At 34.0% G+C, this 14,121-nt stretch overlaps 1 protein-coding gene across 3 annotated transcripts in view; it reads right to left on the bottom strand.

Annotated features, from left to right (window-relative positions):
* Positions 1–14,121, bottom strand: part of ADGRV1 (adhesion G protein-coupled receptor V1) — a 468,628-nt gene that overhangs the window by 418,552 nt on the left and 35,955 nt on the right. For all 3 annotated transcript variants that reach the window (XM_076008180.1, XM_076008181.1, XM_076008182.1), the window contains 2 exons: positions 13,510–13,883; positions 3,457–3,633 (listed from right to left, as the gene is read on the bottom strand). In XM_076008180.1, the coding sequence (XP_075864295.1) occupies positions 3,457–3,633; positions 13,510–13,883 (551 nt within the window). The remainder of the gene's footprint in view (positions 1–3,456; positions 3,634–13,509; positions 13,884–14,121) is intronic.

Raw genomic sequence — 14,121 nt, 5'->3', positions numbered from 1 at the left:
AAATTAAATTATATTTAAATCAAGTCACTATTAACCTAACTTATTTTTACACAAATTTAAACATTAAAATTTGTGAGTGTGTATATGTATGTGTGCATGTATACAAACATAGAAAGAGAGAAAGAGAAATCTAAGGAGATTAATTCCTTAAACAATAATGGGTGTTGCTTTGGGCTGAATGTCTGTGTCCCCCAAAATTCATATGCTGAAATCTAACCCCCAAGGTGACGATATTAAGAGGTGGGGTTTGAGGGAGGTGATTAGGGCAGAGCCCTCATGAATGGGATCAGTGCTAAAGGAGCTTGTTTGCCCCTACACCCTGTGAGGGCACATTGAGAAGGCACCATCTCTATGTAGCAGAGTGGAATCTACAGGTGCCTTAATCTTGGACTTCCCAGTCTCCAGAACTGTGAGCAATAAATAATTTTTTGTCATTTTTAAGTTATCCAGGCCTAGGTATTTTGGTACAGCAGTCCAAAGAGACTAAAGCACATGATGAGTAGTAACATTTTCTGTCTAAAAGTATCCTATATATGCATTAATATCATATCATATATGATATATTGATATAACATTATCAATATAATATCACTTTTTTTTGTACCAAAGACCATGGTATTACCAACTGCAGGGTAGAGACTTCGCAATTAAGGAACTGCATGTTCTCTGAGATGTGATAGAGTAGTTAGAAAGGGCAATGTATACATATCTAGTGCCTGCCCAAGGAAAGCCTGACATAGTAACAATATTTTAGAAAGTAGATTCACAATAAACCTTCAAAGTCTGGCATAAACGATTATTCCAAAAACACTTATGAACTTATGAATGGAAGTAGCAATACTCAGCCATGCTCTACAAAATTTAAGTCAAAATTTAAAGTCAAAGTAAAAAAAAAAATAAACCCACAATTTCTTCTTTCTTTATTAATTGAACAAACATGTTTTGACATATACAATGTGCTGACCCCAATACCTAATCAGGGGTCCTCAAACTTTTTAAACAGGGAGCCAGTTCATTGTCCCTCAGACCACTGGAGGGCTAGACTATAGTTAAAAAAAAAACTATGAACAAATTCCTATGCACACTGCACATATCTTATTTTGAAGTAAAAAAACAAATGGACAAAAACACCTGCATGTGGCCTGCAGGCCATAGTTTGAGGATGCCTCCCTAAGACAGTCTATTGTAGGATACAGATCTATAGAAAAACATTTTATATGCAATGTTAAAATGACATAACAGAGTTTGTGTACAAAAGAAAGTGATAAACAACTAAACCTCCTTGATAAAAGTTTTACAACAGACATGTTTGAGGCAAGCTCTAATGGATTAGTTACAGTTGTAAATAATGATGGGGAAGAACATTACAAGCAAAGGACAAAACACTGCAAAGGCATAGAGACATACAGAGAACTCCAATTAGAACACTAAGGATGGAGGAAGAGATAGGGCTGTAAGAATACTCAGGAATCAAATCATGGGGACTTATGCTATCATAAAAAATTTGGACTTCATTCCATAGAGAGTGGAGATAAATTGAAGAATTGTAAGTGGGGAATTGACAAAACGAGAATTCTCTTTTAGAATAAGTACCATGGCAGAATGTAAATGGAGTAGACAGAACAAGAAAGAATGCAATACTGTTTCTGGATACTCTCAAAAAAGAAGAAAAATAAAATTATTTAAATTAAATAAAAAAAAAAAGAAAGAAAGAAAGAATGCAAGAGGGTGAGTTAGGAGGTGACTGAGCAGAAATAATGGAATTCTGAACTAATACAATACAAAAGAGATAAGGAAAAATGGATGGAGTTGAGATATTTCTGGAGATAGAAGATGCAGGCCTGATGACTCACTTAACGTGGAGCGTGAGTGATAGAGAGGAGTGAAGAGTGACTTCCCAACTTGTCCCAGAAAGGAGAGTGACAGCCTGAAACAAACTCTAAATCCAAATGCATTCTCCAAAACAAGGATCATTGGGCCTAAAAGCATCTAGAGAATCTGTTTTTAAAAATGTAGTTTTTCAAGAGGTTTTGATTCAGTAAGTCTGAGGTACAATCTAAATATGGTTTTTAATGTTCGTTTTAATCATATTTTAAGTTAAGGAGTAATATATGGCATGGCAGATGTGCAAAAATGACAACGATCACCCCAATCCTGTCATAGTTCTTGAAGTAAAAAGAAAAATAAGCTTAAAAATTAGGCAAGAAAATATTTTAAATAATTCTTGACTGGAGCATTTACAAGGGTTTTACTTATCAAATTTGATTCACTCTTATTTCTTTCAAAATGTATATGAATCTACTTTCTAAAATAGCTGTTTCCAGTTATATTTTTATTTCATAGATGGTAAATTTTTCAGGAGAAAATCTGGGGTCTCAAGTCTGTTTTGCCGAGTAGCAGCATTAAAAAATTACCACATACTATCATAATTATTTGATAAAAGAAAGAACACCTTCAATCCAAGAAAGAAGTAAAAATGACAAAGCATCAGAATAGTCGTGTAAATGGAATAAGTTTAGCTTTATGAAAAGTTACCAGTTGTCCTAATTTTTCCCATTTCCTCATTTTTCTCACTTTACCAGATATTAGTAAAACCTTTATTATGGACCTGTCTGCAGACTACTTATCAAGGAAATTTTGTTGTACTTTCTTGCATAGTTTTGTTGTACTTTGTTTCCTTCTTCCCCCAAATTATAGAGATTTGATCACTTCCCCTTAGTTTTTATTTTTTGAATCTAAGGAATATTTTAAACCTTCCCTCAATTTAATTTTTTTCAACCAATTAACTCCTAAGTCCCTCAAAAATTTCCTAAAGATTATTTATCATTATTTGCAAACCTAAGTTAATTTACTTAGGTATCCCTGATGACTTATAAACTATTTACATTTTAATGTAAAAATTATACTGATATGAATATTCCAACATGATCAATATTTAAATATTCTGACATAAGAGTAAGCCTCATTCCAATTTCATTTACGGGAAGTGTCATTTATTTATGGAGCATCTATTCAGACATGAGATTATGTTTCATGGAAAGCTTTTGATGAAATTGGGGGTCACTTGTACTTTTTAAACACAGAAAAATTACCACATTTCTCCAAATTTAATGCAAATAAAATGAAATTATAATTATAATAATTTCTCACTGGCTGACTAGAAGAGTACCATTAAGAATTCTGTGGTTTCCCATTGTATCAGCAATAACAAAAACTCACAGGGATATATCATTTTTATTATATTGTCATTAAAGAACAGATAAAAACTATTAGCACATATAATTCAAAATTCTTATTTTTTCTTTTGCATAAATAAATACAAAAATATTTTATACCAATAGATATACCTAATATCCTAAATATTTTAAATTGCTTACCTAGCAAGAAGCTGTAAAGAAATTACATCAGGAAAAGCTTTCCAGGAGGCTTTGAAAGAAACAAAGAAGACGGGTTTACCTCTGATCTCTGCCAAGGAAGAAATGTGATAGTTCCACTGGCATTAGCAAAATCATCAACAAGGTAATTAATGCCGTCAGATTCTATCTGTGAGATGGTGTAAAAAACGTGCACATAATCCAGAGCTCCTCTGGTTCTCTCCACCACACAAGAAACGGTGGATCCTTCCTCGGCAATCTGAAATTGGACAGAAATTATTTATAGGTATATACTGATCTACATCAGTGATACAATTACAATGCTTCATGAAATACTCTTACTGTAAAGTTAATTCTATAACTTTCTTTCTACCTCTCTTTTAGAGAGATGAATTAAGGAGGCCTCTACATTTCCCCAGATATATTTTTGACTACTAATAAGTATTTACAATCATTTATTTTCTCCCATTCCCTTATTGGGAATGGAAGAATTATAAAAGCAAGAAGAATTATAATCCCTTAACTATACATGTAATTCATTCATTGATACCTCCCATGTGCCAGCTACTGTAATAGATGATATGGTTACAAAAAACGCATAGTCCTTTCTCTGGATAAGCGTAAGTCTGAAGATGAAAACAAACTTGCAATTTTATGATGGGTTTTCTACAGACAGATCAAATGGGAGCAGGGATTAGGGTAGAGTGCAAAACAAGACATCAGAGAGAATTTTCAAGGTATGGACATAAGAAGCAATATAGCATATTTGATGATATCGTTTTGGGGGTGGTATAAAGTGCCCAGTGGGGAGAGCCTTGAGAAATGCCTAGTGTGGGAACAACAGTCTGATCAAAGAGGGCATTTTTTGTCATGCTTAATATCTCTTTGGTATTTTTTTCAAATGTATTTACAGGTATCTCCACACACGTAAGTGTATATATGTGGTTTTTTTCCAAGTAGGAAATATTTTAATCTAAACACTTTAAGATAATGCTTAAAAATTATACTGAGGCCACAAGATGGAATATCCTTTGGAATAAGGTCTTCATTGTGTCAAATTCTAAGTGTCTCAATTCAATTTTATTTTATATTAGTAAACATATAATTCAGAGGAAAAAACTAAAACTGAATAAACGTAAAAATACATATCTTAATATATACAATGCCATTCTTTATTTTTCATATGTATCATAAACAACTCCAATCAGCATTAGATAGATCTATTTTGGTGCTGACATTAGGGCTGGAGAGAACAGATTTGGTATCTGTCTACAAATAGGCAATAGTCAAATCAGCTATCCATGAGTATGGAATACCAGATGTGCCTGCCAGCAAATCTTGTGAGTTTCACTGAGCATCAGCCACCCTGGTGCCCCCATGGGTAAATAGGATCAAGCACACCTGGAACAATATTGTAACTCCTTTATTTGCCCTCTGGTCCATGGGCATGAGAAGCCCAAAATAACCAACCAGTAGTCTTCGCCGAGTCTTCTTGAACAGGCCATTCATATGTTGTAATAGGCCAGCTGCTTCAGGTATTGGAGTATATGAAGAAGCCTATGACATTGTGTTCACTGTCACACTTCCTTCACAAAGTCCCTTTGAAGCCATGTGATGCACGTTTCCATGTGTTTAAATCAGGCATTCTTTAAGCCTTTAGATGATGGTGTTAGGAAAGGAACTTGGAAGGTAAATACATTATCTAAAGTAAGTATTAATTCCAATAGGAATCAATTGCTGCCTCCTCTGGAGTGAAAAAGTCCGGTTGGGATCAATCTACCACTCTTACTGGAAAGTATTTATCTGTGTTCCCTTCTGCTTGTTGCTTGGACATTCAGCAGCAGCAGTTGCAAGATCAGTCTTGGTAAGATGGACCTCACACTGCCAGACCCATGCATTACCTGATTCCTGCCATCGTACTCTTAATGGCACTGTGGTGACAGAAGAGAGTCTGGTGGATATATAATGGAGCCTCACCCTGACTTCCTGGTTTTGAGAGCCTTTTGGAAAATGCCTCCTCATACTTAGTGCTAACTCCCAGTGGTCTACTCACATGCCTCTTTGCCAAATGTATTGTCTCTAGTCTTGATTCTTCCAAGGCCCTGACCAATCAGCTATACCATTAGCACTGCTAAGGGGTGAATGTACCTTTACACTTCAGTCCACTTCTCCCTCCACATAAGATGAATGGCTAAGTGTCCTGTGCATACCTCTGCCCTCTGTCCATCATAGACACCCCTGAACAGGGCACTAGAGAGACAGTAGCCTGCTTTTAGCAACTAGCAACAAAGCAAGCAGAGTCATCTATGAAGCAAGCTTGAGAGTTTCTTGGTCTATCAGTTAGTCACAGGTTTGGGGTAAAGATCAAGAGTTTAGAGTATGTCCAGTTTGAAATGTCTACTAAATATCCTAAAAATGTTGCAACTGGAGAAATGAGTCTGGAATTTTAGAAAGATGCCAGACTTAATGTCATAAATTTGGAAGTCATCAATAATATATAAATAGTATTCAGGGGCAAATACAAATAGTGAATAAATATATTATTATACAAATTGTATTTAAAGACTGGCTGAGACAACAAGGGAAATAAGTGTAGATGGAGGGGAGAAGAGGACCATGTTCATTTAATTCTGTCTATAATGCTTATTTTGAAATCATAAAATTGTTCCAATACAGTTGACACTACATTAGGGAATAATATGAATATAACCTTTTTGCATTGGCTTCTAAGTGTTTTTTCATCCACAGAAAACATGGTGCACACAGAAATTTGCATTAACCTTAGACAAACTACATAGGAATACACACATACCTCAAACAACTTCCAGCTACTTCAGTTCAATACATGTGTTACTAGCCACACTTACCCACACCTAGTGTTACAACTTTTCCTCTGATTTTAGATAACTCTCATTCTATCACTTCACAATAACATACAGCCTCAACCCTCCTGGTGCCCACTTCTAAAAGTAACCTTAAGGTCTTTTTCAAGGTAATACGCCATATTTATTGTAGTATATAGGTAATTACCATTTAATGTGTAAAATGCTTTTTATTAAGTCCCTATCTTTCTAAGTGTCACTGACCAAGTTTTTGAACATTGTACTGCTCACCCCATCTTTCCCATAAGTTCTGTGGCATAGCAATTTGGCATAGTGTGATGATTTCTAGGAACCTATCCATCATGTTGTGGCAGAACTGACTGTTCTGAAAGTCAGGCCCTCAAACCTTAAGGGGAGAAAGCAGCAAAGAAAAATATAGCCCCTGATTTAATTTCCACTTAGGTATCTGCATTAGTATCTTCATGCTAGCAGAATGGTACATGAGCAAATGTGTGGTGGAAAGAGTATGGTTTTAAGGTCAAACAGTCCTGAGCTTCCTCACTCTACCACTTATCAAGCATTCTCAGTCTCTTCTGAAAATGAAGATCATATGCTTCATGGATTCTGGTAGACATTAAACAAATACCTTACATCATATCTAGTAATATATAAAGGGCTAAAAATTATTTTTCCCATTAATATATAAACACACATACACAATAACAAATATTGCTACATAAAAATATTACCCTATATAAAGAAATGTAAAAAGCAACTGATTCTTATGTTTTCCCAGGTGATCTCCTGTCACAATGAGAGTAGACTTGCTCCTTTTTTTCTATCCCAAATTTAATCAGAATGAATATTTTGACTGAGTTAAATGAATAAACCATTAATCTCCATATGTAAATATTCAACACTTCCCTTTTCAGCAAAAGGCATGGATTAAATAGACTCAAAGCTATACTCAGGAATGTGTAATGATTCCTTACAAACGTAAGTTTCTATCAAGTCAATGAGCATTACCACACAGCATCTGGGACTAAGAGAAGCTTTTTGTTTGTAGAAATCACATGGGGAAAAGTTATCTAATTGCCTTTTCATTTAGTAAAACCTTCCTGAATATTTTTAGTTTTAAAAAGAAAAAAAAAAAAACCACTCTCAATAGCCAGTAAAAATATGTACAGATATATGCTATATAACAAAATTTTATAGAGAATTTAATGAATTAATATTTTGTTCAATAAAGTAAACTTTGTAAAGTCCCAATTAGGTAAGAGCCTTCAAATGTCAAGGATCCATAAAAAAATCACCTAGGATGTTTGGTGTAAATCCACTTTTAATAATCTGAATTTGCAGAGAAATAACATAATGGCTGAGTTTTGCTTTAAAAAATACCTAAGCCAAAAAGGAAGAAACAAGATTGGCAAAAGGCTGATAACTTTGAAGCTAAGTGATGATTACCCTAGGATCCATTCCTGTATTGTCTCTATTTTTGTGTATACCCTGTATGTAAAAATTTTCATTTAAAAAGATTTTTAAATTCAGCTTTCTGTGTCCTCCCTCCCCCAGGCAGAGATTATTATCCAGGAATGGAGTCTTGAATCAGGAATGATGTCCAGTAATATGCATTAGATATTTCTGACTAGGTCACTCAAGGACAAGACTCTGAGAAATATTGGACTACAAGATGTAATGTTTAATACAGAAGGTATTTGGGACATAGGGAATAAATATCTAAAAGCTTTTTTCTAATAGTAAAATATTCATCTAATTGGCTGTAGAATCATGATACAAATATTTAGGCCAGGCCGGGCGCGGTGGCTCACGCCTGTAATCCTAGCACTCTGGGAGGCCGAGGCTGGTGGATTGCTCGAGGTCAGGCATCCGAAACCAGCCTGAGCAAGAGCAAGACCCCATCTCTACTATAAATAGAAGAAAATTAATTGGCCAACTAATATATATATATAAAAATTAGCCGGGCATGGTGGCACATGCCTGTAGTCCCAGCTACTCAGGAGGCTGAGGCAGAAGGATTACTTGAGCCCAGGAGTTTGAGGTTGCTGTGAGCTAGGCTGACGCCACGGCACTCACTATAGCCTGGGCAACAAGCGAGACTGTCTCAAAAAAAAAAAAAAATATTTAGGCCAATAGATAAAGGGGCATAACACCCACAATAATCATCAAAATCATCCTCATTTCGTTTTTCGCTAGAAACAATAGTACTCACTACTGTTTTCTCTTTTGAGTCAGGCATTTTCCAAATCTTCAGATCAGCAGAAAAGTAACGATAAAGGTAAACAATAAGAACAGTTTTTGAAATCTATTTTCCTAGAAAAAACAATACAGTATTCTGAGCCATGAATTGGCCTTCTCTACTGAAATAGAAGATTAAAGCTGAACAATTACAAATCCAATTAATTCTTAATTTTGCTTCATGCTTGGGTAATGATCTGTGATATCAGATTATATCAATATCACTTATATCTAAAGGAATCTATTCACATAGCATATGGTAGGCACCTAAAAACAAACAGTCCAAGTTGAAATAATATTCTTCTTTTCACAGATATCTTCCAAAATTGTCTCTAAATTGATTCTTAAGCCATGATTTTATAAATATAAAACATAATCCAAATATTAGTTATAAAAGTAAAATAATGAGACTAGCAAGTTCTATGAATAACTATGAAAAGCCATATCATTAATTTATAATTATGGGATGTACAATTTTGCAGTACACACAAAAACAGTGCTAAAATAAGGTAGAGAGAAAAAACATAGAACGTATACATAAAAACAAAATATGAAGAGGCAGTGTGAGAACGTGGCTACTAGGCTTACAAAATCTGTCATCTGTTCAACAGAGATCCCACTTGAAATCCAAAGCACCATTTGGCTTGCCTCATCAGGGCTCTCAGCTGCACACAGGTTTAGTCATTCTTTCAATTATAATTTATTAAACACCTGCTATTTGGCAGGACATACTATACTTGGTTAGTAGGAAACAAATCATGAAATAGTTACCATCTTTTTCATATGCCAAGTAACAGACTATGTCACATTCTATACATTTCTATTATTTGTTTAAGGTGTAATTATGCTATCATTTTAACCATATTTCTTTGTCATCTAAATCTATGAAAAAAGTAAGGCATAATTTAACTCAAATCTTTAAAGGTTCTCTATTGCCTTCAGAAATTTTGAAGGAATTTTTAAAAAGTTAAATTGTGAATGTCATTGCAACAACATAATGGAAAAGAATCTATGGAAGTGACTGTGGTTTTTATTTCTGAAAATGAAGGAAGAGACTATAAAATTTAAACTCTGAAGACAAATCCAGGTATAAAGTAAACCAGCAGTTCTCAAATGTTTTAGTTGCAGGACTCCCAAACACTCATAAAATTACTGAGAACCTCGAAGAGCATTTTGTTTATGTTGATGAAGTCTGTTGATACTTACCATATTACAAATGAAAAATGAAAAAAATTAAATATTGATATTTAAAATGATATCATTTTAAAATAGTAATAGTAAACCCATTACATGTTAAAATAAACAACATATTCTATGAGAAATAACTATTTTTCTAAATAAAAAAAACTAGTGATAAGGTGGCTGGCATTGCTTTATATTTTTACAAAATTCTTTCATGCCTGGCTTGATTGAAGACAGCAGAATTCTCCCATCTTCTTTTGCAACCAATTTGTTTGTTTCTATCTGTTATTTGGTTAAAGTGTATAAAGAAAACCCAGCCTTACAAAGACAGGAAAGAAAGAGGATTTTAATAGTCTTTTCAGATAATTGTGGGCATACTTCCTTGATATTATACCAAAATTAGACAAGTTGTAATTTTTTAGAGTTTAGTTGCAATGTGGAAGCATAATCTAGTACATTGAAATCCATTGTTCTACCTTACACTTTGAATAAATCTTTCACACATGCATGATTTTGCAACAATATGTATTGATTATTTGGCAAATATTGGTTTACTGCACTATGTATTAATAGATCTTTCAAACATCGACACATTTTACAAAATCACTACTCTGGTTAGTATCACTATCAATCTTATCTGAAAAGTCTTCAAGTATTGGGAAACAGTCAAGCTCACTTTGGCAGATAAAAATGTTCCAAAATTAAAATTTTCATGTGAAAGATTGAATTTTTATCATTGGCAAGAACTGTCCTTGTTTTTCTTGCAATCACTGGCTCACTCCATTCATTTTCATGAAAGCATCTGCCAAATACCTAAGTTTCAATAACCAAAACTGTCATTTTGCAGGTAAAAATGGTGTTCTATGAGCAACTAGATCAATTCACAACTTAAAATCTGCATAAGCACTTTTCTTCAATACAACAATTTTGGTACTGCAACAGACATTTTATCTGTACTTCTCATTTTGTGACATGGAATTAAATGATAAGTATTCAAGGGTTCATATTTTATAAAATTAATATTTATTACTGTTTCATCAAAGATGTTCTTATATAAAATTAGTATTTTTTAAACTATTAGTACGTGGTAGTGAATGATAACTGGTACAGGTTGGTACTATTACCTTGATTCGTGCAAAGATACTAGCAGCTAGCAGTTTGGGCCACCATTGCTTTTGCAGTGCAAATATCAGTACAATGAAAAAGGCAAGCAATGTACTGTTATTTTTATAAAATTAGGTTTGATCTAGTAGACACCCTGAAAGGATCTCAGGAAATCCCATGGGTCCTTGGGGTACTCTTTGAGAATGACTTCAATAAGTAATCCATAAATAAGTAAGCAACAATTGTTGCTGACAATTACAACAATAAAAATATTTTAAGACTCCTGTCATCAAGATGAAAGTAGGAGTTCTATGCTTCTATTTTTAGTATTTTCAGAAATGAAAATTCTGTAATCTTCCTGGCAACCAAATTTCAATATTTAATCTTTTAAATTCAACAACAGTTCTCCTATACATTTAAACATTTCTTTCCAATATAGATACATTATATTTCTCTCTCATATAGATTTGGAAAACAACCAGGTGTGTTTTCTTTTTCTGTACAGCAGTCCTACTAATTTAGGTGCTATGGCCTATGTGGGTAAGTTCTCTCTTCTGCAATCAAAAGCTTGACTGTCCCTGTTCAAATTCAGAGATTTCCAGGATGATTGAAAGTTGCACAATTAGGTGGAGCTAAACCAACAACAACCACAATCTATTAATGGAACTTGAAAGAGAAGCCATCATTGAGGACTTAACAATAATGGCCCAGACAACCAGAGAAACGCTAAAAAACTATTACTCATTTTAGGCAGGTTTGTAAAATGCGGTTTTTGGGTTTTTTTCCCAGTTTGGATGCTTTTGCAGTTTATCTGAATCTAAATACATTTGATATCTGAACTGCCATATGCATTTTCATGTCTGGATATTAAAATATACTCCTAAGTTTCAACATAAGTTTGTTGAGTACTTAGTATGCTCTATTCTTAGTGTTATAGATTCAGTAATGAACAATAATACCTTATTGTTCTTTTATTTTTATGATGGAGGGGGATGGCCAGTAAATAAATAAACTTATAAATACCAAAATGAATTTCGGAATGTGGCGAATGCTATAAAAAAATTAAAACTAGGCAAATGGCTATAGAGTGACAAGTTGGGAGAAGGAGATCAGTTATTTTAGATAAGAAACTTCTCATTGAGCTGTCTGTGAAGCTGAGACTTAAATGACTAAATATGAAGACCTAGAATAAGAGTGTTCCAAATAAAAAGGCTAGTAAGTGCTGATGCCATGAAATTGGAACTGAAACAAGGCAAACTGGACTAAAACATACTGACCGAAACGGAGAATGACACAAGATGAGTTCAGAGTCATAGGCAGGGGCCAGATCTTGAAGTAAACTGAGGGAATCTGACTTTACGTGGCAGCACAATGGTTCTCACAACTTAATAAAAGTCAATTGTCTTTTTAAAAATAGAAATGATGATATTAAAGATATAGAGGAAAGGATAACAGGTTAGAAGTCCCAAGACATGGGTTCAAATTCTACTTCTTCTCATTGTATCTTAGCAGTAAAACAAAATGGAAAATTAATATTCACTAAGCACTAGTCACTGCCAAGCTCTGAATCAGGCATTCACTTTGATCTTGTCTCATTAATTCAATTTGGGTTATTCTCTCTGACCTCTAAACCTCAGTTTCTAACCCTATATATTCAAGAGAGAGTACTAATTAATACCTGTTTCAGCTATATTATAGATTATCACAAAGGTTCATAAAATTTAATATGTAAAAGTTCTTTGATGGCTGAATATCTATTAATATTTAAAGGTATAGGTAAACATATTTATTATCATTATAGGTAAAGATATTTCTTTTTTAAGCTGTAAATTTGTGTGACGTTTATCCTTCCTAGTCTAGGATATTCTGATGTACAAAAAGACCACCACTCGAAGATCTCTTATAACTGGGACCAAACCAAAGACCTAAAGGAGCACTACGTCACTCCAGAGAGCCAGGCATCCCAATTAAGATACAATAAGCCTATGATTGAGATGTTTTTTTCCAAGCTCCACCCACTCATTTTTTTTAATCATTTCAATTTACACATACACCTTTCTAAGCCTATTAGAATCAACTTGCAAAGGGAAAGACTCTCTTGTTCCTTGGCACCTTTCATGCACACTGAGCTGTTGCTGTCACACACACCTGTGAAGTTCTTTCAAGAGATCTCACATTACTGCACAGGAAACCAAGATGATTACGAATCTTTGAAAACTTGGAAAGAGCTGATAAGCACAGTAAAACGGCCTAATGAATCAACCTGGCCAGGATGGCTGATAAGAAAGGCATCTACACCTTACATGGAAGAACATTGTAAAAACTATTTAAATACATTCTCACACAAGACAAAAATACAAAAACATCGTATTTTAATAAAGTTGCAATTCCAATTATTCATATAAGCTTTTAATATGTATTCTTTAATTTACTTACATGGTATCAAGAACAGTAGCCAAAAGTAAATTAAATGTGGAGAATAATTTCATATTCTTTGAAAAGCATGAACTTTAAATGTAATTGCTAGAATTTCATTGGTTAACTTGTTATTACTTCTATCACTTCATTAAGGTGATTCAAACTGTACACTCATAAGAGCAGGAACCTTGTAATTTATATTTGCAACCACTGGCCCTAGCATACTTTTGGACTTGGAGTAGATGCTCAGGCAATCTCACTAAACGAAAGAAAGCCCAGTCCAAAAAAAAAAAAAAAAAATCCACCTGCAATGAATTTTTTTAACTCCAAAATTCTCCAAGCTCACTACTTACCTCTGGTATACAAGCTCCTGTGAAACCGAACAAACCATTGGCATTGTCACTTTTTTGTATTACTAATCTTGCTGTAGTGTTTTCTTCAGAAATACGGGCTCCTCCATATACCGAGACTAGTTTTAGAATAAATAATTCTTCTCCTTCCTCTTCATTGTCATCTCTTGCAGAAACAATGAAAGATTTGTTAGTTTCTCCCTGTCTGAACTCCAGATATCCAGAAATGGGGTGTAAATCACTCTTTGCAGGCGTGGCATGAAGTTCATAAAGTTCTTCAGTGGTCAGTCTCCTCTCATAGGACCTCACATCCTGCATCAGACCTGTAAATCTGTCATTGCCATTTACTCCTGCCCCGATTCGCAGTGTTCCAGGACCTGAAATTAGAGATGGTTTAAATGCTGCAATATCCACAACTATCCTGTCCTAAAGTACAAATGTGATTCAGAAAATAAAACAACTTTATTGAAAGATATTTTTGGATAAATAAAACTTTTGCATAACTAGTATACAATGAAATAAAGGTTATCTTCTATGATGATAAAAAATGAGTCCATAATCATTAGGATTTATGGTATTTCATAGTAAAGGAATTGGTAAATATATTCGTATTGG

The sequence above is a fragment of the Microcebus murinus genome, chromosome 11, assembly GCF_040939455.1.
Source record: "Microcebus murinus isolate Inina chromosome 11, M.murinus_Inina_mat1.0, whole genome shotgun sequence".
NCBI classification, from domain to species: Eukaryota; Metazoa; Chordata; class Mammalia; order Primates; family Cheirogaleidae; genus Microcebus; species Microcebus murinus.
Note: the sequence above shows the minus strand (reverse complement) of the source record. Positions and strands in the feature narration are given on the sequence as shown.